A 25,455-nucleotide genomic window follows, 5' to 3' on the forward strand; every position below is an offset into this window, starting at 1 on the left:
ATATCTAAAGTTGAACTGGAACAACTTCTAAAATTTTAGAAATATACCATCTTCCTCATTTGTTCTTTTTATCCATTATTACCTTGTAGCATTGTGTAAAATTATACATGAGATTTAACAAACTTTGGTTTAACAATAATAATCTTTGTTTTCCTAGAAACAGATGCTAGAAGTTAGATGTCAGTATGCACCCAAAGAAATTGAAATCTAAGAGAGATTATAATCACTTCTCAAATTTTAAAAAGCTTTTGTGATTATATATCAGGAACATAGAAAGTACAAGCAATAAAGAGCAATTAAATTGAAGTACTCTTCTAGTAGTTGTTTTTTCCTGATATTTTCCTTTTTCGTACCTCTGTGTGTGACTGATTATAGTCAGAAACTGTAGTGCACTTATGAGATGCTTTGAACTGAGCTGAACAATTTTATGCTGAGCAGATCTGAGTATTTCCAAAATAGCCACTCAACTTTGCCAATAAAGTGCTGAAGTCACTGTACGGGAGTGAAACAAATGAAATATGTCTAGACTGAACAATTTTTGAGCTATGAGACTACCAAATTAAAATAATGTCTGGATTTTATTTTTACCATACTACTCAGAACTTCAAAACAAATTGAAGCCCTCTAACGTAGTTATTCAGCAGCCAAACTGCGTTTGGCCAAGTCAGTTGAACTGGGTGCAAGGGATATAGAATTATTGTTTTCAGACATCCTTAAAAAGTAAAAGTTGAGCAAATTGTATTAACTGTTGTATGACATAAATTTGTCCTTTTATTTTGGCCTTAAATAACTTATGCTACAACCTCAGAAATGCAAAAGATTAGTAAATTCAGTGGGGACTTCGTTGATATTTACACAGTATAGGAAGAATGTATCTTTAAAGCTAGTGTTTAGAATAGACACGGGACATCAATTTATCATTCAAGTCAAAGTTGGTAGAATAAGACTGTGCCTCTTCCACTTAATTTATAGAATGTTCTAGAACATAGATTTTTGAAGCAGTTCAACTTGAAATATAATATTTACATGCCTCTTGGCTTAGAGTTAGAGAGAAAATGATCCCATCATTTTGGACTTCACATGAGGAGACCACTTCTAGCCAGTGATTGCAATGAGATCTCTGAGCACACCAAGCAATTAATCATTTCACAGACTACTTCCGTAACAAACATGGAGCTAAAATTAGTCTTGTGCTTCTTTTAAATGCATCTTGATAGGTCTAGTATCCAAACTTCAAGCAATGAGTGCAGGCCAAATACATTGTCAATACAAATTTTTGAAGACATTAAGGAAAATTTTGACAATTACTTTCTACTGCATTGCCAGAAAATTGTAAACAATTTTGTTTCACTTTTGGTTTCTTTTTTAATGCAGTTCTTTGATTCTCCCATATATTCTTCTGTATTCATGAGTCATGTTTACATATTGATAGTGCCAGGTTTCGAGATATTTAATTAGAAAGCTGTATATTTTTGTAGTATCTCAACTTTTGAAAATTCTTACCTACTAACATGTGCTGGCTGGGAGTCAAGTTAGCAGCTTGTGCTTGGAAACCAGCTTGATTCCTTTTGTCAGCAGTACAAGGAAAATCTTTTTTTATATACGATCTCTTTCCTGAAGATGAAAACAAACTCTAAGAATGTAAACTAAATAAACAATAACAAGAAAAAAAAACCCGACCTTTCCCAGCAAGAAGTTCTGCCTTCAACTCGATGTAGCATGTTTTCCTCTCATACCAGAGCAGAGATGCTTTTCAAGTGCATAAACATTGCGGTTGCAGTCTGTGATCTGGCTTCAATCTTGTCTTGGTCCAAAATAATTCTAACCTCTTTCTAATGAGATCCAATGAAAGAAGTGCAAGGCACAGACACCTCTTTCAGTTTTCAAACTATGCAGACACACACATGAAACTCAAGAATCAAAGATTTTCTGCCTTATAAAGTCCACTAGAAATAGAAGCTGCAAGACTGATAATGTAATATGCCTATTTTCTGATTTCGTAAAGGCATCAGGATTATATCCATAAAACTGTTAAAGTGCCTTTTTTCTCTTTAGGTATATCTATAGGGATTTTTGAGGATGATAAACGTGATGTGCAGTAGTGTTGATTTATTTTTAATAGATTATGTAGTCAAGAAAACAAATGTGAAACAGTCTCTGTTTTTTGAGACCTTTTTTCCTTGCAGCAAGACAAGTATTTCCTATAGTTCGTATAAAAAAAAAAATAGACTCATGAGATCACCTTTATCTGTTGATAAACACTTAAGTGAAATACCCACCTTATTATGTATGACAGACAGCAGAATCTTTTCAGTTATTGTAGCCTCAAATGCTTTTATAACAGCAAAAATCTCAGTCTCCTTCTCTGTAGCATGCACACATGTGTAGAGCCTAACCGAAGTTCCTTGGTCATTCTGCCTCTCAAACCATACCTAGGCTGAAATCATGCTAGGACCAATCTCACAGTTTAATAGGGCAGATCAAGTGCCAATGCCTACAAGCACCTCACAAATTAAATCATTTGACCTAGATACAGGAAAAGTCAGATTTGGCTGGTGATGACTCAAATAGGTCCAGGATTCATGCTGGTAATTGGGGTGAGGTTTGGAGTGAGTGAAGGGGTGGATAAGATGTTGATTTGGAGCTTTTTTTTTTCTAATGGGCAAGTGTCCCAGGAATAACAAAGAAAGGATAATGAATTGTATCAAAACATAAGAATGATTCAAACCACTGTATTCCAAGTGTAAAATACAAACCAACCGATTTACAGTCTTCCTTGATTTTATCACAGGTATTTAAGGGGTTAGCAGCTGTGTTTTATGATGTCTGCTACAGGTCCACTCTCATATTAGCTATAAGGATATACCTCCAAATGCTTTGTGATACTAATACATAATCTATTTTCTCAAACAATCAAATTTAACCAAGGTGGAAATATGTGTGGGGATAAAACTTTTATGTAGTTACTTCAAGTGGACCTTGGTGTTCTGCACAAGCTGAATTGTCAACTAGTTTTGGTTGCTTTTCATGAAGAGCAGAGTTTGTTAGTTTTGTAGCTGAATATACAAACAACACAAGCTTATTTGAGGAGTCTTAGTTTATTGAATTCCAATAAATGAATTCCAAAACTTTGAGTCACAACTTGCATTGTTAGGGGAGTAAAACTGGATTCTTGGTAGTACTTGCATAAAATTAAAATATAGTAGAAAATTACTGGGAAGAAATTTCTGTATTGAGAATAGCTTGAAAAGCTAATTTAATAATGAATTAGTTTATTGCTAACTAAAAACATAATAACTTTATAAGATGGAAATTTTTAAGCATTATTAAAATTCCAATTTTAATTGTCAGAATCTAATTTCTCAACTAAAAGGAGGCTCAACTAATTAAAACAAGAGCCTTGTCTTTTCATTTGTTTTGTCGTCTTAAAAGTGACTTAAAACTGGCTTTGATTATGAAGTAGATTTTTTAAAAATTATTTTCCTACATTGATAGAGTTAATGAGAAATATTTTCCATCCTTTATACTTTCTGTATTAAAAAAACATAACTTTTTTTTAAACACTGCTCTTTTTTTAAAGTGTTTTTAAGTGTCATTAAGTGTCTCATTGTTTCATGGGTGACAGTATATAACAGTTCCACCAAGGACCTTCAGGGACCTCAATTAAACAGTGATTGGTACATGCTATGCAAATTGTAGTTTTAATAGATGAGAGAATTACTAAGATGTTGATTCACTGCTGTGTCATTGTAGTGAAGTACTCAAATCAGATCTGCTTTTTTGAAGTTTGGAGCCATCTTTCCTGAGCTGAAAGATCAAACTCTCCCACCAAAAGCTCCACAAGGTCTGCAGAGAGGTTCTGCTTCACTTTACAAAGCAAAAGCCCTTTCCAGGCAGGAGGCAGTTAAATGATGTGCATGAGCTCCCTGGCTTCTTCTTGCCTCTTTGTGAGAGTTTTGCTTTCTTTTCTGGGTGACCTTCAGTGTAGATGTGTTTCCTTGTGCTGTGCTTCCTGCGTGGTCTGTCTGGGAGTTGTGGCAGGAACACAGCATTTGAGTAGTGGTGTAACAGCTCAGGAAAGAAATGCCTAGGAAAAGAAATGCTTCAGAAAGTTGGTTTGCAAGGATTGTCTCTCATCTGGACGTTGATCTGGGCTGAGAGGTTATCAAAGCCTGCTGTTATGAAAAGGTTTGCCACACTGACCCGTCCAAGCTTTTTCAAGATTTGCATGGCACTGTTTGTAAGACAAATAATGTGTATTCCTTCTTTCCAGTCTGTATTTCAGCTGATCTGCTTTCTTTCCACTCAATTCTCAAAAATATGACTTCATTTGATATTGAGCGCATTCAGAATCTCTTCCACTCTAATGCATTGCACTTCTTATCTGTGCATGGTAAGTGGAAGGAATGACTGCCTTCCAGGAGACTGTTTTAGCAGAGCGAAGGGCCTTTGTGATGAATGGTATATCAGATCTGTGTTAGAAGTTCTATATTGGCATGCAGCAATGTACATGTGCAGTAAATGTCTGTTTTCTTCCATTCTGAAAATGAACTGGAATATAGTCCCAGTCTTGTTTGTTAATAATCTCAGCCTTACTGTTGTTGTTAGGATTTTGTTGTGGTGACCTTTTCCCAAGCAACTGGGCATTCAGCATAGCCAGTCTTTCTGGTCTGCTGTCTCCTTTTTATAACACATGCCAGTGAAATCCATGCTGGTGTGCTGGTAAAGTATGCTGGTTAAAGCTGAGACACTGAGCAAACATGTGGAGCATCTGTTGATTCAGAATCAATCTTCTGTGTTTAAGCTATTCAAAGGATTCTTGAAGCCTTAGACTGCAATAGCATGCAATAAATGGGATAATAATGATACTTGGCTCTAATCATATATGATAAAAGGGAACATGGCAGGCAGTGGCTAATCCTTCTTATACACTTCTGACTTCAAAATTTATAGCTTTTGCAGAGGAAAGTGTATTGTTTAGGTTTTAATTATTGATATTTTCCTTCTGTGCTTGTGTCAACTTTTAAAAGCAATGGTATATTAAATGCAGCTGGAAAAATAATGTATGGAATACATATGGGATTGTATTTTTCTAGATTGTTACAACTTTTACATAAAAACTGATATTCCAAACCAACTTTCTAAATTGGTTAGTTTGAGAAACTAGCTCGTAGTTCTGCCCCTGTGTTTTGCTGCTTCTAGTGTCTGGATGGGCTCAGGATCACATCTTTCTCTGACTGGCATTGCACAAACCAGTCAAGCTCTCTTGCTGGCTTAGCTGCAGACTTATTTGTACTATTTCAGAGAATTTTTCATCTTCACTCCTAATTTGTCACTGGGTTTGAAAAACCAGTTGGACATACTCTGATCACACACAGACCTTCTGGGGTAAGTGCGAGCTGTTCAAATGCTTGTCAGTACCATCTTATTACCACTGCCCTAGATCTGTGTAGTACATGCACACTTGAGTTTTTCTATTTTCAGCTAGATTTAAAAAAGATTTCTTCAAGATTTTAAAAAAGAAAAAAAAAGGGGGGGAAAATAAAAAAAGAAGACATTATTCATCAACAGAAAGTATTAATAGCTTTTGTCTTCTTTTGGTCCAAAGGAGGCCTTTGACTTATATATATATCTGTGCCTCTCCCATGTGTCTCTTATCTATTTTAATAATTTTTCTTCCGTCTTTTGTTCACAGTCTACATGCTGACACACGACCAGGTTTGTTTCCAAAAGAGGAGTTCACAGAACTACACAGTGCCTGATCCAACTAGCCGCTTTGATGTTTCTCACTGGACCATGTACGTAAATTTCAAACAAACATATATATTCACATTACATCTTTCCAGATATTCAACATATCAGGAAACAACTGATTTTGGGGAACAGTGCTCACTTTGCAAAGTCAAAGTGTTCTGGAATTTATGAAGTACAAAATCTTTTATTAAGGTCCTCCAACTTTGCAATGTGTTTTGTCATCAACAGATGCCCAACTGTAGGCTGTCATATGTCACAATGTGTTCTGTCACATTTCCACATGTATTTTAAGCTATTGTGGTTCCTGTGAATGCTGTGACACCTGTCATTCCTGTAGGCATACCTGAGCTAACTTTAGTAACAACTGTAGTGGTGTAAATTTCTGCTTAGGCACAAAACCTAGCAGAGAAATTTAATACGTTCTCAAGCAGTTGGCCAACCTTGAACTTCTTGCTATTTCAACTGGCAGCTAACAGAATAAGAAGTAACCAGGACAAAAACTAGGCTGAACAGGTTTATATGAGTGAACTTCTATGCTTGTCTTAAGAAAAGCAGAGCAGTATCATGTACTGATAATCAGGAGATAGATTCTTTGTGGTTTATTCTTGTTGTCTTGAGCTTCTGAACAAATCTTGATGTTTTCTATGAGTTGGCAGAAAAAATAAAAGCTGTAGCTGACATTCCACATCTAAGATTTCCCTGCAGAGTAATTCTTGCTACAATAGAGGTGAGAATACAAGAAGTTGAATTAAATTTCTTGAAAACTATGTTTTCCCTTCCGGTTTTGACATGCTACTTTGGTTTAGTTTCAACAAGTCATTTTCCTCTGTGAGAGTAAACCTAGGCAAAGAGCTAAATTGTTCTGATTAAATTGCCAGCATTCTTATCACTTGACTGCTTTCTCCTTTGTATGTTATGCTGATTTGCGTTTCAATTGCAGTGGCATTTAAAATAATTTACATGAATTGGTAGGCTGCAGCATTTATGTCTACATTATAGTTGATATTTCTTTTACATCCCTTACACATTTCTATAGAACTTCCACCTTGGTTTACATTTTTAATTTTGTTGAAAAGAACTGTAAACAGTGGTTTAAATGGCCTATATTTACACATCCTGGCATACAACACTTTTGAAGAAAACATCTCTCCTCACATACTTGCTTTAGGGACTGTAGCACACAGAGTTTACTGTGGTTGTTTCTGGAGTGTCTTGTGATTAGAGGCACTGAGTTCTGTCTGGAAAAAGCTTGTAACCAAGTAATATCAGGAAAGCATCTTCATAGCATAATGGATGAATTTTTACAGCTTCAATACTAACAAGTGTCTCAGATGAATCCTGAAATGATGCTTACCCCTGCTTTTATACTTTGAAATTAAGACACAATATCTTGCACACTGTTACAGCTGTCCATATTCAGTTACAGTTGGTTCTGCCTTTTGTGTTGTGACCATACGCCAGATTTACTTAGATGTTTTTTAAGGAATTTTTTGTAAAGTGAAAGGTTGTGGGTTTGGATTTGGAGTTTTTTCGTTGGCTGTTTTATGTTTGGGTGTTTTTTTTGCAGGTGGAAGATTTTCTTTGAATAAAATATTGAAAACACATGAATTTCTGGTTTAGCAGTTAAATTTGTCACAATTCATAAGTGGGTTAATAGTTCTAGATTGGAGAAGAGATTCATGTTCCCTGTAGTGACGATCCGAAATCTTTCCCAGTTGTAACTGATGGACAGGAAAGCAATCCCAAAAGACGTGTATTTTGCTGGCGAGAATATCAAGTCTCGGGAGAAAAGCTTTCGTGTAGGTGTCAGTGGTACAACTATTCCTTGATAGGAGATTTTTTAATTGGTGCCAAAATTCACAGTACACCAAAAGGAACTGATACTGAACTGTATTCAGTTTTAACCTAAAAGGAGAGTAACAAAGAAAATACCTGAATTCATATAATTCTGTAAATTTTGCTACAGTCCTCATCTCTCTCCCTGTATAAATGTGTGTTATTTGTCACTTAGCCTCTGATGTGACAGTGAGGAAATAGTGAGAAGAAAAAAAAAAGAGTTAAAGCACCAAACTATGTAATTCATCTACCAGAAGTATAGTAACAATGTTTTCAAAAAGCCAGAAATCAGTATCTTTTTTTTCCTGATACTAATACGAAAACAACAAAGCCATTCATGCAAATAAATCTAGTGATTGCTTTAGATTTACACCATGCTGTCATTCTCCCTCTTAAGGGATTATGTAAATAAAGAAATAATAAAATAATATGCTTTACTACCCACAAAAGTGCCATACATTAAACAAAACATTGTCAGTTCATCTGAACACATTGCATTAGTTGAGAGGAGCAGCATCATTTTGCTTAGCAAAGGTACATTAGCTAAGCTATTTGGGCTGTCTGAATCTTGAAATCTCACCTCAAATGCAAGGGTAATGGACACTATGACACACATTTGTCATTTAACACAAGTAATGCTTGTGCTTTAGTAGCTTTTACCTAAGTAAAGATGTCTGCAAAGGTTGTAGTACAGCTCAGCTCTCTAATACAAAATGCAATTTCTAACACAATGTGTAACTTTCAAGATAGTGTCTGATCTAAGAGAATCTGAATCTTTCCTTGGAAGGCTTGCATAGCAATATATTAATGTTGATTATTAAAAAAGAAAATAACATGTTAAAATTCATTCATATTTGTTTCATATAGCTGTAAAGGTGAAATTTTGTGATATTATAGAAATCTAACTCAATTAGAAGTTGTTAACTCCAGAGCCTGGAGTTAAACCTGTTTTGTAGTGACACAGAAATATTTGCTCCTGTACACTACCCCTTGAAAATTGACTCAATCTCTTAATCCAAAGGTAATGAGAATTTGTATTTTTGTTTATTCATGTATTTATCCATTATTTTTTAAAATATATTTTAATAGTAGGTTAGAGCAGAAGAATAGCTTCAGTGCCAAGAATAACCATTTCTGACTACGACTGTCATGAGTTCATACTGTAAGCAGCTGCACAATCAGCCAAGTCCAACAGTGCTTATGTGCCGAGTCCCTTTGAAGTGACTTGCCTTGACATTGTTTCAGGAGAAGCATCACAGCTTAGACCATTGTATATCTATGGCTGGAATGTTGACTTAATGGCTCATCTAAGAGGATAAGGTACTATTCTGCTTTAAAAACATGATTAACAGCGAAAATTAATTCTCTAGAGACAAAGAGGAGATCTTTGTCTTCTAGTTATGTAACGAGGTCTATGCAGTAGCTATTGATGGTAAGGAGAACATATAGTCTAGGGTTCATTTAATTTATTCATAGTTGCTTATTTAATTGTATATAGATTATTGTAATTATTTAGAGGAAAAAAAAGAAGTGTCACAAACTCATCATTTGTAATTTGCATCCTGAAAGAAAGTGTACTTTTTATACTAGAATGAATTTCTTTAAGGACTTGTGATTTAAATGAAAGATGGAAAAATTTACATATTTAAATTTTAGCATACAAAATATTATTATCTCAGCTGAAACCTCCTCTAGGATGTAGTGCAAGCCAATCTTTTTTTTCATTGCATGCATTATAACTCAAGTGGAGTGATTATGACCGAGTTCTGTTCCCTCTGAAAAAACATAACTTCTATCAACAAAGATCTTTCGATACCTTTTTTAAGAGGGAAGATTATTAACTTTCAGAATGACGATTTTCTATTTCCTCTTGTGAGGGCTGACTAGTTTGCAGCAGTAGGTGGTATGTGAGATCCCGAATTCAGGAAGAGCATGATTTCCATAACGACTTCAAAGGAAATACATTATAAATAAAATACATTTCTCTGGGGGCTTACAAAGCCATTCTGTTTATAATTTAAATTACATTACACTAAATAAAGTAGTACAGTAAATCTCTCAAGGGAAAAGTATTTCATTTAAGTTTGAACATTGCATTGCTTCCATTAATTGGAAGTATTTTACTCTCTCTCTAATAGTTTATTTTTCATTGAATATATATAAGTATTGTCATTATAACAGGAGTCATTGTTTCCCACTTTGTGTTCCAAGCCTGTCTGCTCAGTAGGTCACTACAGTTTTATTTGCCTACCTTCCATCATTTCTCGTTGCTTTATTTCTGGTGACTAACCGTCTGAGCATCAGTGTGTGATGGAAGTTTACCATTACTGTGTTGTGCATATTCAGCTTAATCAAACTCTTACTGGAAACAAGACTCTTAACCAGCCTGAACTTCTGTCTTGAAAGTATGGAGTGGTAGGCTTATTTATGTTGGGATATTTCACAGTCTGCTTGTCCAAACCATGCAAATTGCTTGTTCCTGGATGCTCGCTGTTGAGCATGGACTGCAACACAAGCAAGAGTTAGTCTCCCTACTTTATGAATGTAACTTGGAGGCAGGGAGGAGATGCTGTACATACACATTTGCACACATGCATGTATGTGTATTTTGTGTATCTACAGATTTAAAGTCAGGCATGTTTGTACATGTGTGTGCATGTGATTTGCAGCTATACATTTGGTTTCCTCTCTTGCTATAAATTTATGCCTATTCAGTGTCATATAGCAACCTAATAGACTATTCCATTTTAAGTCATATGAAGATAATATGACTTCCAGGAGAGAGTGACAAGGGAAATATTGGAAAACCTCAGTGAACTATCTAATTGTAAGAATGATTTATTCTACCTTCTTTTTTCACCCTGTGACAGGAGACCATACAGGCTGAACTAAATCAGGTTACCATTCTTAACAGCATGGAAAGCAGTAAATCTATTCTGCTGAGCTCCACTAATATTGACAGCTTTGCAATATGAGTTTCTGTAGAAATAGTTTAAGCACATATAAGCTTACAGAAGCTGAAACAGGCTGCATAACAAAAGCAGGCCAATTCTGTATGCAATACTTATTCTCACTTTCGAGTCAGCTTTAAACTGGCCACTAACGTCAAATTAGTCTTCATTTAAGGTCTAAACCAGGCTTTGTGATTCATATGAATTAATTTCAGGTGATTAAAAATATTTTCCCATGGGAAAATAAATATTTACAGAAAAATATTAACAATAATGAAATATAAAATAGAAGGAAACCATGCACAAATTTTCCCCTAATTTATAAAATGTTTGCTTTTTTTTTAAAGAGCCCTTTCAAATGGCAGTAGTAAATAAAACTAATACTGTATTGAATAAAAGATTTTTTGACCTCAGAGTTAGACTGAGTAAACCTTCAGAACAAAAAAAGTAGTACAAAATATCAAAGCTTAGACATATTATCTATTGACTCAGAACCTAAACGTTTTATGAAAAGCATTAGCAGACTTAGTCAAAAAGTCTAAAGAAATTTCTTTATCAGTATGTTTTCTAAGATTTTCATTCAGGCTTAAATAAGTCTACAGTTTCATTGTATATGTTAGGAAATGTTAGGAAACATTCCTTTTTACTTTATGTTTTTTCAACTTACTTTTCTTTTTCTGCGTTTTTTGTCTGTTTTCTAAAACTAGCTTTTGTTCTTACTATATGGTTACCATGTGATTAAATATGGTTACCATGTGATTAAATATTAGAGAGAATGAACTCCGTAATGAAATACTGAATTTACTGTACTGTGGCAAGTAAGAATCTATCTAAGTTTTTCTCTATTGTTTTCAAATTTCTCCAAAATGTCAGTGCTAGTGGAGGAAAACCTGGACATGAGCTGGCAACACTCGCAGTCCAAAAAGCTAACTGTACCCTGGGCTGCATCAAAAGCAATTCGGCCAGCAGGTCGAGGGGCAGGACTCTGCCTCTCCACTCTGCTCTGGTGAGACCACATCTGCAGTGCTGTGTCTAGCTCTGGGGTTCTCAGCACAAGAAAAAGATGAGTCTGCTAGAGTGCATCCAGAAGAGGGCCACAAAAAATGACCAGAGCACTGAAATACCTGTCCTACAAGGAAATACTGAAAGACTAGAGGTTGTACAACCTGCAGAAGACTCCAGAGAGACTGTACTGTGGCCTTTCAGACTGAAAGGAGATCTATAAGATCAGATAAGGACAGCGTTTTTGACCTTTTTTAGACCTTTTGGGAAAGGTAGTTCCTCATGAAAAATCTGCAAGTGTTGACAACCGCTATCTAGCCATGTTCTGAATGACAGCAAGGCACTAGATTCATGTGTTTTAGTCAGAATATGATTAGTAGGAGAACCTAGTTTGTTTCAATGTCATTTACAAGTAAAACCAGCTTTGAAATAAACAGTTAATGTGGAAAGATTTTTTTTTTTCCTTTCCAAAATGTACAAAAGTGTCATTTTCAGCCTTCTGATAACACCTGGTCTATTTTTCTAGTTTCATTGTTCTGAATGAAAATCTCATCTCAGTTTTGGACTTCCATATTGTCTCTCATGATGCAACAGCACTGTCTTGAAGTATTCTCTCAAACTCATAGTCTTTTTTTATTAATTTTTGAGCACTGTGGTGAACAGGTGAAAATGAAAGATGGTACTAAAGGTACTGAAAGAAGGTACTAAAATCTAGTTATACTTCAGTTGCTTACGCCTATAAAAATGTTTTTAATACATATATGTAAGTTAAAATATACTATCTTGGTGTAAATGTTACCCATCTCTTGTTTTCCTATTTAACCTATGACTGTTCTGGGGAATGTATTGTGTCTAATGTGTTGGTGGCTGCTATCAATATAGAAATAATAAAAGATATCATAGTGGAGGTATCAGTCCAGCTGCAGCTAGTAATCAGAGTTACTTTGAAGCAGAGAATGTAGTAAGAAAAGAAATGATCCAAACAAAAAAAGCCATATTTGTACTACTTCCTTGGGATTTTTCCACCTTTTTCCATTTTAGACATCAGAAGAACAAGTGATTGTAAAACTGAGATTTATATTCACTTCTTGTGCACTGTATATCACTTGTGCATGAAAGCTAGAGGGGTCCACAGACAGCTCTAGCAGGACAGTCACTACTGATTTGCCTGGTGCTGGGTGAATTACAAAGTTTATGCTTTCACATCAGTGCATATCTTCTCAAAAATGTCTGCATTTTAATTAGGATATTATTGCAGAGCTGACCTACCAAGTAAGGTACCAAAGGCTGTTTCCCTAAGGCACAGCAAATCTCAACATCAGCCGCTATATTGATTTAAATCAAACTTAATACTGTTGTTTGCAGGTGACACAAAAAAAGATTTCTCAATATTCAAAGCATTTTAAAATCTCTGTTAAGGGAGGATTTTGAGTAAGTGACTTTGACTAAAGCTTATTGTTTCAGAAAAAATTAATCGGGTCCTAACTTAGGCTTGCAGTGTTCACTAATAGTGTCCATGAGAGAAGAGTTGAGTCACATTCACCACACCTGTAATTACTTTGTTGACGAGTTTGTAAAACTTTGCCTAGTGATTAACGGAATCACAGAATCAGAGTCACAGAATGGTAGGGATTGAAAGGGACCTTTAGAGATCATCTAGTCCAAACCTCTGCTAAAGCAGGTCCACCTAGATCAGGTCACACAGAAAGGCGTCCAGGCCATTTTGAAAACCTCCAAAGGAGGAGACTCCACACCCTCCATGGGCAGCCTGTGCCAAGGCTCCCTCACCCTCACAGGAAAGAAGTTTTTCCTTAAGTCTAAGTGGAACTCTTTGTGATCCAGCTTTTCTTCATTACCCTTTGTCCTATCACTGGACACTACAGAAAAAAGTGTCGCCCCATCCTCATCACATACATTTTGTAATACTTGTAAATAATAATGAGGTCCCCCTGCAGTCTCCTCCAGACTGAAGAGCCCCAGGTCCTGCAGCCTTTCCTCTTAAGGAAAATGCTCCAGTCCACTGATCTTCTTGGTGGCCCTGCACTGGACTCTCTCCAGAAATTCCCAGTCCCTCTTGAGCTGGGGAGCCTAGAACTGGATACAAGACTCCAGATGAGGCCTCAGCAGGGCAGAGTAGAGGGGGAGGAGAACCTCCCTCAACCTTCTGGACACTCTCTTCTTCCAGACTTCAGAATGTTATTGACTTTCTTGGCCATGAGGGCATATTGCTGGCTCGTTTAGTTTATTATCAACCAGTATTTCCAAGCCTCTCTCTGCAGAACTGCTCTCCAGTAGATCAGTCCCCAGCCTGCACTGGTGCATGGGGTTGTTTCTTCTGAAGTGCAGGACTCTGCACTTGCCCTTGTTGAACCTGACACTGAGGAATGGAGCTTACAAAAGATTGTCCTAGTTGTAAAATCAACGATTCACCCTGATTCTTCAAACTTTTATCAAAATTAATCAACTAAATGATTAATTTCTTTAATTAAAAGAATTACTGTTGTTGCTTTGATGCTTATCTTAAAGAGAAGTGAAAAGTATTTTCAACAACAGCACAACAGATTTTGCAGTGTCACACTGTGCCTCAAGAGATGGTCAAGACGAAGTATTGCAGTGGTTGGGAAATATTGATAGAGATGTTATACAACAAAGAACAGAAATGGAATGTATGACAAGGACTTGGACTCAGTAACCCAAATGCCCTCTGCTTCTGTTTGTAACTGGCAGCCTGCCCAAGCATTTTCAAGATTTATTTCAGTTTGTCTTTGTGTTCACTTTTTATCATTTGCCTCATAGATTTTTCCACAGCTCTGTGACATCTGCATGGTCTGATGACCAGGGCCTGAAAATCTTGGGAGTAATCATTACCATTTCTTACTTAATCACTAGGTGACATGGCTGCAGGCAGCACAGCTTGCAAAAGTGGACTTTTCAGCATGATTTCTGACCTTCAGATGAGGTCTGAGCATCATTCTTGTACCACTTCATCTAAAGTTATTGCAGAGCCCTAGTGTGACTGTGCAAAGGGTTTTGCATGATTGGAAGCTCAAGTGGGCTGAAAAACGTGCTGGACTGCTCATTGCCAGTTGTTTATCAGATTGACTGTCTTGCAAAGGAAAACTTGAGAAATGTTTTGACACATAATTTGTCAGTGACGTTTGTATTAAATGAATATAATATCTGTCATCAAAAGTACTGAGCCAGATCTTCAGACTCTGAATAATTTTTAAAAGTGTGTTTTCCCTTCTGAAACATTAGCAGCTGTTGCGTGGTTAATACAAATGAGATGTACTTAAAGGACCCTGAGGAAAGAAACAATAGGTGTTTTGTGTCAGTTGTCTTCATATGAGGTACATCAAGTTGCAAATTGGTTGCAATATACTATATCTAGTTTATACATATATTGTTTTAATTTTCACTTCATGGAAAATATGTGACATTGTATACCAAGGTATTACCTGATGCATCCCAGGGACAGGATGTGGACTCTTCCTTTTCTGAGCTTTTTTTTTTTTTGCCCAAATCAGTGCCTCATTGATGAGCTGCATTTCTACTTTCTTCACACTGCATCTGTTCCTAGTGTTCCTGTTTCCTTTAAATAGCAGCCAAGGTTGACCAATTGTTATTATCCATTATCTTTATATGTCTGTCTTTTGGTGACTATTTGGATTATATGCCTCAAACCCAATCAGGATCAAGAAAGATTTAAAGTACTGACAAATCCATTTCCTCATTACTCTTCTTTTTAATTGAGGAAGACTCAGAAATCTAAGGACTACCAATCCATACATACTTTTTTTTCTCTCTATCCAATATGTTTTGCATTAACAGGGGTTCTATTAGCAATTTTTTAGTTACTTGTAATTGCTGAAGAGGACTTTGGGACAAATTGTACTGAGTTGGTACTGAAAATATAGGGTACATGTAGTACAGTACCCTATAGTACATGTAGGAATTCATTGGAGAGGATTAGTGGGATATTTGCTGAGCTTTCTCCCTCTTTTTAAAGATAATTTTAAACTGTATTTTCATGGTTTCAATGAGTGTGATTAGTTTTTGTTAATTTAAATAAATGTAGAGCAAATCTTGAACTGGGAAGAAATGCCTGTATTCTTCCAGGTACTGATTTCTACCAAAAAATCTGCCTGTGATGTAGAACAATTCTACAGAAAAGTATCTACTACTTATAATAAATTAGAGTATCAAGGAAATAAGGCTTCAAAGCCTTAAAGACAAGAAGGTAGAGAGCAGCCTAAAGAGAAATATCTTTAGAAAAAGTGATTTCAAGTTGCTAGTACTTATTTCTAAGAAAAAAAAAGAGATTATATTATATTTAACAACACTCGGAGGTGATAGGACTTCATCTTTTAAAAGTCCTGTGGACAACCCCTATATACAGAACTATACAGAACTTGAATCTACCTCTGAAAGATGAAAAAATGAGGTGAGCCTGCCAGAATTTAAGCCTCTGCCTTCAAGGAGTCTCAATTTTCTACCTTAGTGATTAGATCTCAAAGCTTCTTTCTCTGGGTATAAATCCCTCTAAATTATTTCTTTAAAGGATTGTGTAGAAACTGACTGTATGTCCATGAGATAGTGAGGAGCCTCCATTATTTCAGTGCAGAGACTGTTGCCGCTACTGACAACAATACCAGGCCACCCGCACGGATCACTTAGCCCACCCTTGCTGAGGGGGCAAGATCACTACATACTCAGTAGTGGATGTATGCAGTATGGATGATGCTTTATTCCCACTAATTGTTTACACCATGTGCTTTTATCTGCTAACACAAGCACCTCCTTTTACTCCACCCCATTCCTACCTCTTCTGTACCCTCCACCTCTCGCATTACAACCCGAGATCTTCCAGACACCTACAACAAGAGACCAAGAGGATTATGAATCAAGGCTATTCTTGGTTGGCTTCTTCTTGCTCAGACCTTTTTCATTTACGCTACTTGCAGCATAAATAAATAATAGAGCTTTGATTTTCTAGTTCAGTTTCTGGTGGAAAGATCTCAAAATGTAGGGATATATGTTTCTTACAAATCAGATTTAGAAAGTTCCCTGCAGATTAAACCAAAGGGATTCCTTTCCTTATCTACAGGCAGAGGTATCTGTGTATGTGTTTCTTTTATTTCTCACATTTGCCCTCATAACTCAAGTTAAAAACTGGTGGAATTCTACTGTTCCACTTTTGTAAGTCTTTAATAAGCATATGATTATGGAAATACAGAAAACAGGTGATTGTTCTTGATCTCCTATTAACTTAGTAGTTTTAAAAAGCTGGACTTTGTATTCAGAGTTTTATATATAAAAGTAATATGACTGTAAAAATTATAATAGTATTGTATACAAATAATGTGAATGAAAACATCTTTTTTCTTGAAATTTATGATGAAATGTAATGGCACATAATTTTATTTTAGTGTTAGTCTGCACATTATCATCACAAACTGACTTTTTAAGTTAAACATAATCAGATATATTGAGTATTTTTTTTTTTAATTGGCTGTGATTTTTTCATATAATGTGATATAAATAACCTAAATAGTGACTTGTTGCATCTAGGAAGAAATTATTTCTGTAAGCTGTGTAGTTAAATCAGTTTTCAAAAGAACAGAACTTTTTTTCCCACATAAGCGCAGACAGAATAAGTCAGATTTCAATGTTTTAGTTTCAGTACTGCTTTCTTTCCAGATCTTTTCAGTGGCCTGGCTATTTGTGAATTATACATTTAGATATTTATGTTTTCAGTCTTTCTATGATTGTTGTCATGGCTGGAAAGCACATGCCAAATGCCAGATCTTTTCTTTGCATTAATTAAACATAAAAATGTATATAAGAAAATAAAAGTGACGACAAATTTATTAATATCTTGTTTTTATAAGACAGATATAATAGCACCATCTTCATGAAAATTGTGTGAAGGGGTAATAATTAGGTTGTGGGTTTCTGGAAGTCTAAAGAAGGTTAAACTTTCAACAAGAAGTTTTAGATTTATTTTTTTAGAATAAAAAAAATTAGTATCCTGATCCAGAATACTAAATTACACAGGTTGATAATGACTGTAAACTCAGCTATAAGTGAGCAATGGCTCAGAGAGGAGAAAGATGCACACAGTTTCTGAGCTTTGTGCCAGTGGGAGGGGCATGAACCCAGGATTTTTCTGCTCCACTTACAGGGAGCAGAGTAGCAGGAGCAACAGTATTACACTGAGAAAAGCTGTGCATTCCTTCATGTGTCATCTTTGTGTAGATATATGAAATGCATGGTGATTGGGGTAATCCACCTTATCTATTTTTCATCAGAAAAAACTAAACACAATCTGTGTGTGCAAATGCATCTCTTGGAAGGACCTGAGCATCTGGTTGGTAGTGACTGAGTGGGTTTATACACGATTCACAAATGAAATAGACCAATGAAGCAGATACGATAGTGTTAAACTCAGAATAATATAGGCAACTCCTATCTCCAACTGCTCATACTGCCTGGATAGGAAGCATGGATAAACTGTGGGAAACTGCCAGCTCAGATCAGATCTCAGTAGGAAGGACATAAGAGCACAACTACCTCAAGGCAGGCACGTGTAGATGCCTGTATCAAGGTTTTTGTTGGTATGCTTAACCTTCCACAGATGTGCATGACAGGTCAGCAGGAGTGGATATGGTCTAAGCTTCATATGATTTCAAAGGAGTTTAACTAATTGTCATAGATCAGCATTTCAAGGAAAAAGTAATACGAAATAAACACAATGGATGTGCAGTCTGTTCAAAGCATGATTTCATAGAGCAATCTGTGTTAGAGCAAGCTAGCAGGTAATACAAGGCATAAGGATGCTGTATCACAGAAGTCAAGTAACAGTACAACTGTCTTAGGCCAATGTGATTCCATTATTCCATTTTATTCAAAAGCTACTAGAAAAAAAAAATCATTAATAACATTACTGCATCAAGAAGAGTGTAGCCAGCAGGTCAAGGGAGGTTCTCCTCCCCCTGTTACAGGAAACCTGAAACTCTTAATCAGGTGTTGTTTAGAGACTTTCTTTATACTCAGAGAATAAGACACGCTCCTACTTATTATGAAATAGGGTTTACTGACACAAAATGGAGCACTGGCACAGGCTGCCCAGGGAGAGTGCGGAGTCTCCTCTGGAGGTTTTCAAAACCTACCTGGATGCATTCCTGAGTGACCTGGTCTCGGCAGACCTACTTTACCAGGGCAGTTGAATTACATGATCTTTAGAGGTCACTTCCATCCCCTACCATTCTGTGATTCTGTGATTCTGTTTTATAGTGAATATGTTGATTGCTTGCAAGATGTTATTCTCCATCCCTTTCAATACTGTCCTTACTATAGAAATATTGTAATATCTTTTAGATATGAATTGACCATTTATCACATAAGCAAGGAAACAAAGAAACAAGTCCAGAATGGTGTTCTGTTGTGGACAGGGTTTCCTGAAGCATTCATGCTGATAAGGAAGCATAAAAATTGTTGAGGAAAGATTGTGCTTGTCCTTTGTTTCTGTGGGAATTCGTTCCTTGTGTTCTGGGTAATTTCGAGGAAAACTTTATCTTCTTCCCATGTAGTCAATATCCCTGTGGAAATATCAATTATGCTGATGAAGTCATATCTTTTGTAAAAAATCAAATCCATAGATGGTATGGAGAAGAAATGTAATATCTGTAAAAACGAAGAATTAACCAGGAAATATTTTCCATTTATATCAGTTCTGTTTCTTGCTATTTCTATTGGAGCAAGATCATCTTTTAAATAATCAAAATACTAACTCTGGCTTTCTATCTCTTGAAAATGATGCAATATCTAAAAAGTACCTTAATAAAAGTATCATCAACATGATAACGTAGTTGTTTTATCTTGTGAATCTGCAAAACACATTTATTCGTTCTTCAGGCCAAAAGACTACTGCTGTATCTTAGACCACTAACTTTGAGGATTCAAGTAGTCAAAATACACTCTTACACTCTTTGAACTTGCTATCAATCCATTATTATTCACTGCATACTTACGAGGTCTTCAGTTATACCTATTCTTTTCACAGATGCTACCAAAGAAATTTTAATGTAACGTTTTTCATACTTTCAGATGCTAGGAATCTTTTATGGAAGTTCAGAACCTTATTCAGCCTAAATATATATACAGATATATAGATATATATATAAATTAGGTAAAGAAGAAAATATCTCTGAACAATTTTAATCTATGAAGGCAGTGTAGAAAAGAGTAGAGGAGATAGTGGATGGCGGTGTTGCCTGTAGTCAAAAGTAGGAACAACCTACTTGAACAAAATTTCCTTGGAAAACTGGAGTACAGAGGGAGACCACAGGTTCAGAAAATGTCAAGAGAAGTAAAAAACGTTGACCCACCTCAGAAAAAGGCAATTGCTTAAGCCCCTCAAACTGGAATGGTTTTGTCTGGAGAGGAGAAGGCTTCAGGGAGACATTATTGCGACGTTTCACTACTTAAATGGGAGTTTCTAGAAAAGATGGAGAGACACTTTTTACCAGGACTTGTAGACATAGCACAAGGGGTAACGTTCTTATGTAAAAAGAGGGTAGATTTACTTGAGTTATAAGGGGTAGTGAGACATTGGAACAGGATTCCGAGAGAAACTGTGTATGCTCCGAATCTGTCCCAGGTCGGATTAAATGGGGCTTGCAACAACCTGATCTAGGGAAAAATGTCCCTTCCTGTGACAGAGGTGTTGGATTAGATGGCCTTTAAAAGGTCCCTTCCAACCCAAACCATTCTGTGATTCTATGTTTCATACTATGATTCTATGTAGGAGACAGTCTTTGCTTTAAACCAGTTCAGTGGAAGCTTTGTGTTCTCCAGACCTTGTGTTAGTAGATAGTCTGCTAAATTTAAGTCTGAGTATCTTATTTTTACTTCTAAAAAATTAAATTCTCCTTCTCTTCTAGTGAGGAACAGAAAAATGCAACCATAGTCTCTGGAACGTTTTTGAGTGTAGGGGGACATTTTCCAATAAGATCTACTTGGGTATGCATTTCTGTTTTCAAAGTTGGTCTCAGCACAGGAAAGAACATTTTGCTTTCTTTTCCCAGTTTTCGATTTAATGAGTAGACACAATAATATCTTTTTCTGAAGTATCAGAGAACTTCCAAATATTGAGTCATGTACTACTACATTTACTTGTATTACCCTAATTCTGGATAAGAAATACATTCTTAGATCTGTATAATGCTTTTTACCTGTGTTTATCCCATTTTATCTTTTGAGGAAATTCTCCAATCTAAGTTAATTTCATAGACCATTTGTGAGGGCTTAATATGAAACTATATCCCCTAGGTGCTCCATTTCTGTGTGAGACATTTTCAGACTTTCCTTGCAGACCAAGGAAGCTGCACTTACATAATACAACAAAGCCTCCTAATATGCAAAGACCAAACCCTTCAGTTTATCAAGAAATTTTGAGAGATGAGCCCAAGATAAGTTTTTAAAACTGGATTGTTATGCCTATTTAACACACACCTCTTCCTGTTACCCTAGGAAAAACACTGGCTATATTTCAAAGTTGAAGACATGTTAGCATTTCTGAACTTTTCTATTCGTATTCCTGCTTTTCTCTTACATTCTTTGAATATAGAAACAATAAGTGGATTTACATGTGCTCACTACAAATAAGAACCTTCTCAAACAGGACCCTATATTTGTGTAGTTCATAGAATCATTGAATGGTAGGGGTTGAAAGGGACCTCTGGAGATTATGTAGTCTAACTCCCCTGCAAAAGCAGGTCCACCTAGATCTGGTCACACAGGAATGCATCCAGGTGGGTTTTGAAAACCTCTATAGAAAGAGACTCCACACTCTTCCTGGGCAGCCTGTGCCAGGGCTCCCTCACCCTCACAGTAAAAAAGTTTTTCCTTACGTTTAAGTGAACTTTTTGTGTTCTAGCTTATGCCCATTACCACTAGTCCTGTCACTGGACACTACAGAATAAAGGGCCTTCTGTGAGGAATCTTGATATCCTCCTGTGGCCCACATTGTCAGACTTATTTTCCATCATTTCTGTTCTGTCACCACAAAGATGACTGGGTAATATCATTAACACAGTCATTGCTATCTTATTCGCAAGACAACACCTTGCTTTGTTTTTTTAAAATCTTACATACAGTAGCCTATCCTAACTTGAATACTCTGTGTCATATGGGGGTGGGGGGTAAGTAGAAATAGCAAATGAACAAGAGGAAATTGTGCTTTAGTTTTTGGGGGATTTTTTTTGTTTGGGTTTTTTTGTCCTTTAGTAGACATAGCTGTATTTTTAAAAATATTTTTTACTTAATATCTTAATGCCTAGGTCTGTGAAAAAATTTTCCTTTGACTCTTTTCCTTTAAGATATTTTTTTTAATGTAAAGAGAGTTATTTGAAAGATATTGTTAGATATTGTTAGATTCTGTCTACCTATGCATGCCGAGGTATTCCAGGAACAAGAGAACAATTCCCAAAAGAGCCTATCTCTATTTAGCCAAAGTTAAGGCTATTTACACCTGTGAAAAAATTGCACTTCTCATTCTTTTGATTTCTTGGAATTATTTTTCCATTTTGCTGCCCTTCACTATTTAATGGACTATTTAATACAGTCCTTATGTCTGTATTCCACTGCTTTTGTTATAATTTACTAATTAATGACATTTGCAAATATGCAGTAATAGCTATTCATGGGGAAAAAAAAATTAAAAAAATAATTTAATATGAGACAGCATAGTCATCTATAGTTAGCAGGGGTACATTTCTTATATATGCCAAATTCCAAGACAAAGCTCAGTTTCCAAGGTTTCTCGGTGAGATTTCAGATCAAAGCAAAATTGCTCTGGTTATGTCCATTGTGAGATATTTTGAGTAATTGTGTTTTACGTGTGAAACTGAAAAGATGTCTTAAGTTCTAGACTCTACAAAATCACAGGGGAAACTGAGACCTTGCTTCAAACTGAAATAGCTGTAGTTTACACATACCTAGTATTTTTCATCAGAGTATAATGTACCAAACTTGATGCCTAGTAATATAATACAACACAGCATATTTTGTGTTCCTGTGACATACTGTCATGCAGATGACTCTTCGTTTTCCTGTAGTAACAGTAACAGTATTCCTGTTTTTTTACTGTTACTACAGTTTTACATCTTAAGAGGTGCATAAACTCCTGCACCATTTTAAGATCTGGAAGTAGGACAGTAAGAAACACCATCTCCTGATACTGCAGATGAGTGCAGAACTACAAAGTGCCTAAAGCCAGCTTGCAGTTCCAAGGGGTTATTGTGTTGTTCCTGTGTAGATGAGAACATCCTTGGCTCTCATCTTTTGAGATGAATTGGTTCTATTTTGCCAACATTCTTGTTTGATACCAGTTATATTTATGATAAGGAGAACTAGAGCATTGATAAGACATTGTATGTGCAGTTCATTTCAAAGATCAATTTAAAATTTTAAAATTACTAGTTTTATTTTCTTAGCTTTCAGTTAACAAATTAAAAAGTACATGGTTGCATCTTGAAAAGTTCCATAAAATGTATACTAGTCTATTTTCTAAATAGGCCATGGAATTCTTATCTTCCAGACCATGATAAACTGATGGGTATATCTACAGTGTAATCACTTGTGATAATATTCCTCATTTAAACATCTCACAGCTGGCTTGGAGTTGCTGGATAATTAGGAGAGTTCAGTTTAACTTTGCAGCCTACGTATCTACCCAACTTCTCAGACAGGCTGTATAGTCTGTGCACTTACCTTAGGCTTCTTGTTGCCACAGCTGTCATTAACCTTTGATATTATCAAATTAAAGTCTCTTTGTCCATGTAACTACTAAAGCTTTTAGAGTTATAATTGAACAAGGAATCCAAAATGAACTGCCAGCACCAATCTTTGCATTGATTTTATGCAGCATCTGCACTCAGCATTTGGTCAATGGATTTTTGGCCAAATGGAGTCAGAATATTGTTAAACTTAGACATTAGAATGTAAATTATATTGCATATCTTGGTGTTGTGGTTTAGCCCTGGTTGGGTGCCAGATGCCCATTAAGTCGTTCTGTCACTCCCCCTCCTTAACTGGACAAGGTAGAGAGAAATATGATGAGAGGTTTGTGAGTCGAGATGAGGACAGGGAGATCACTCAGCAATTAGCGTGACGGGCAAAACAGACTCAACTTGGGGAGAAAAGGTTTGATTTATTAATGAACAATCAGAACAAAACAGGGAGATGAGAAATAAAACTGAATATTAAAACACCTCCCCTCATCCTTCCTTCTTCTTGGGGCTTTCCTTCCTTCCTCCTCAGTGGTGCAGGGGATGGAGGATGGGGATTGCAGTCAATTCAATACATATGGACTTTGTTGCTGCTTCTTCTCTGGGGGAGGCCTCATCACACTTCCCACTGCTACAGTGTGGAGTCCTCCAATGGGAGATAGTTCCCCATGAAGTTCTGCAATGTAGGTTCTTCCCATTGGTCATAGTTCCTCACAAACTGCTCCAGCATGAGGCCTCCCATGGGGGCAGCTCCTCACACTCTGCCCCAACCTGAGTCATCCGTGGGGAGAACAGTCCTTCAGGTACAGACCATTCCAGCCAGGGACCCTCACAGGATCAAAAGTCCTGACAGCAACCTGCTCTGGTGTGGGCTCCTCTGTCCCCACAGGCTCCCAGGTCCTACCAGGAGCTTGCTCCAGGGTGAGCTTCCCACAGTCACAGCCTCCTTCAGGCATCCACCTGCTCTGGCGTGGGGTTCTCCACGAGCTGCGAGTGGATCTCTGCTTCCTGGTGGCCTCCATGGACTACAGGGGCACAGCTACCTCACCGTGGTCTTCACCACAGGTCACAGGCGAATCTTTATTTTGGGCCTAAGCACCCTCCTACCCCTCCTTCTCCACAAACCTTGGTGTCTGCAAAGATGTTTTCACATTCTCACTCTCTGTTGCTGCTGCAGTTTAGCAACTGTGCAACAACTTCTTCCCCTTCTCAAATACATTAATCACAGAGGCATTACTTCCATCACTAATTGGCCAGGCCCTGGTCAGCTGCAGGTCCATATTAGTTGTGTTAGCTACAGGGGAAGCTTCTAGCAGCTGTTTGTTTAAGGTAGCCAACCCTGTAGCCCCCTGCTACCAAAACCTGGTCCAGGCAAAACCTCTACACTGGTTTATCTCAAACTATATAGCTATGCTTAAAGGTAGATGCAAAATCAATAAACATTTCTTAAGAGTCTTTAGTGTGTTAATAAACTGGATTCCTTTTATTTTAAAGCAGCATACTCTGCAAGCCATACTGACATTGGCCATATTGGATTTTAAATTATGCCAATAATTCTGCAGTATCTAAATCCATGGAAGTATTTTCAGGCTTCTCTTAGACTTTCTTTGTCTCTGAAAAGTCAAGCCCAAGCCTAATGTTTATCTTTTATATAACACATCTACATTCTGAGCATGGCCAAAATACATTTTTAATTAGGGTCTGCAGCCTCAAACTACAAAATGCAAACCGTGTTGTCCTCTCTGTCTGGAAAGCACGTCTCAATGTTTCTAGAAGGAAGCCCAGGCTAAGTAGAAGATGTCTTTTCTATAATTTTCAGAGACTTGATTATGCCTGCTAATCAACTAAGCAGCAGTGACAGAAATGCTGCTCTGACCAACACAATTCAGAGTTGTTCTGCAGCAGGATGTTTTTCTGTGATCTTATGCACCTCCAGAGACACATATTTTCCTGCATTTTGGTTTGTATGTGCATGCTGGTTACTTTCTGGCTGATGAGGACTGCAGTTTGATATGTGGTTGGTGTGCACAATTTGCAGCCTTGCATCTTCACTGTGCCTGCTTAGTCTCCTTTGGAAGAAATTGTCACTTTTTGATATATGCAATGCTTCACTTTCAGTT

At 36.7% G+C, this 25,455-nt stretch overlaps 1 protein-coding gene across 1 annotated transcript in view; it reads left to right on the top strand.

The window, feature by feature from the left end:
- The window catches only part of CHRM3 (cholinergic receptor muscarinic 3), a 296,668-nt gene that overhangs the window by 162,740 nt on the left and 108,473 nt on the right, over nucleotides 1-25,455 (top strand). Inside the window, exon 3 of the mRNA XM_061990127.1 lies at nucleotides 5,696-5,798. Within this exon, the coding sequence (XP_061846111.1) occupies nucleotides 5,701-5,798 (98 nt within the window). The 5' untranslated portion in view covers nucleotides 5,696-5,700. The remainder of the gene's footprint in view (nucleotides 1-5,695; nucleotides 5,799-25,455) is intronic.

This window comes from Colius striatus, chromosome 2, assembly GCF_028858725.1.
Source record: "Colius striatus isolate bColStr4 chromosome 2, bColStr4.1.hap1, whole genome shotgun sequence".
NCBI lineage: Eukaryota > Metazoa > Chordata > Aves > Coliiformes > Coliidae > Colius > Colius striatus.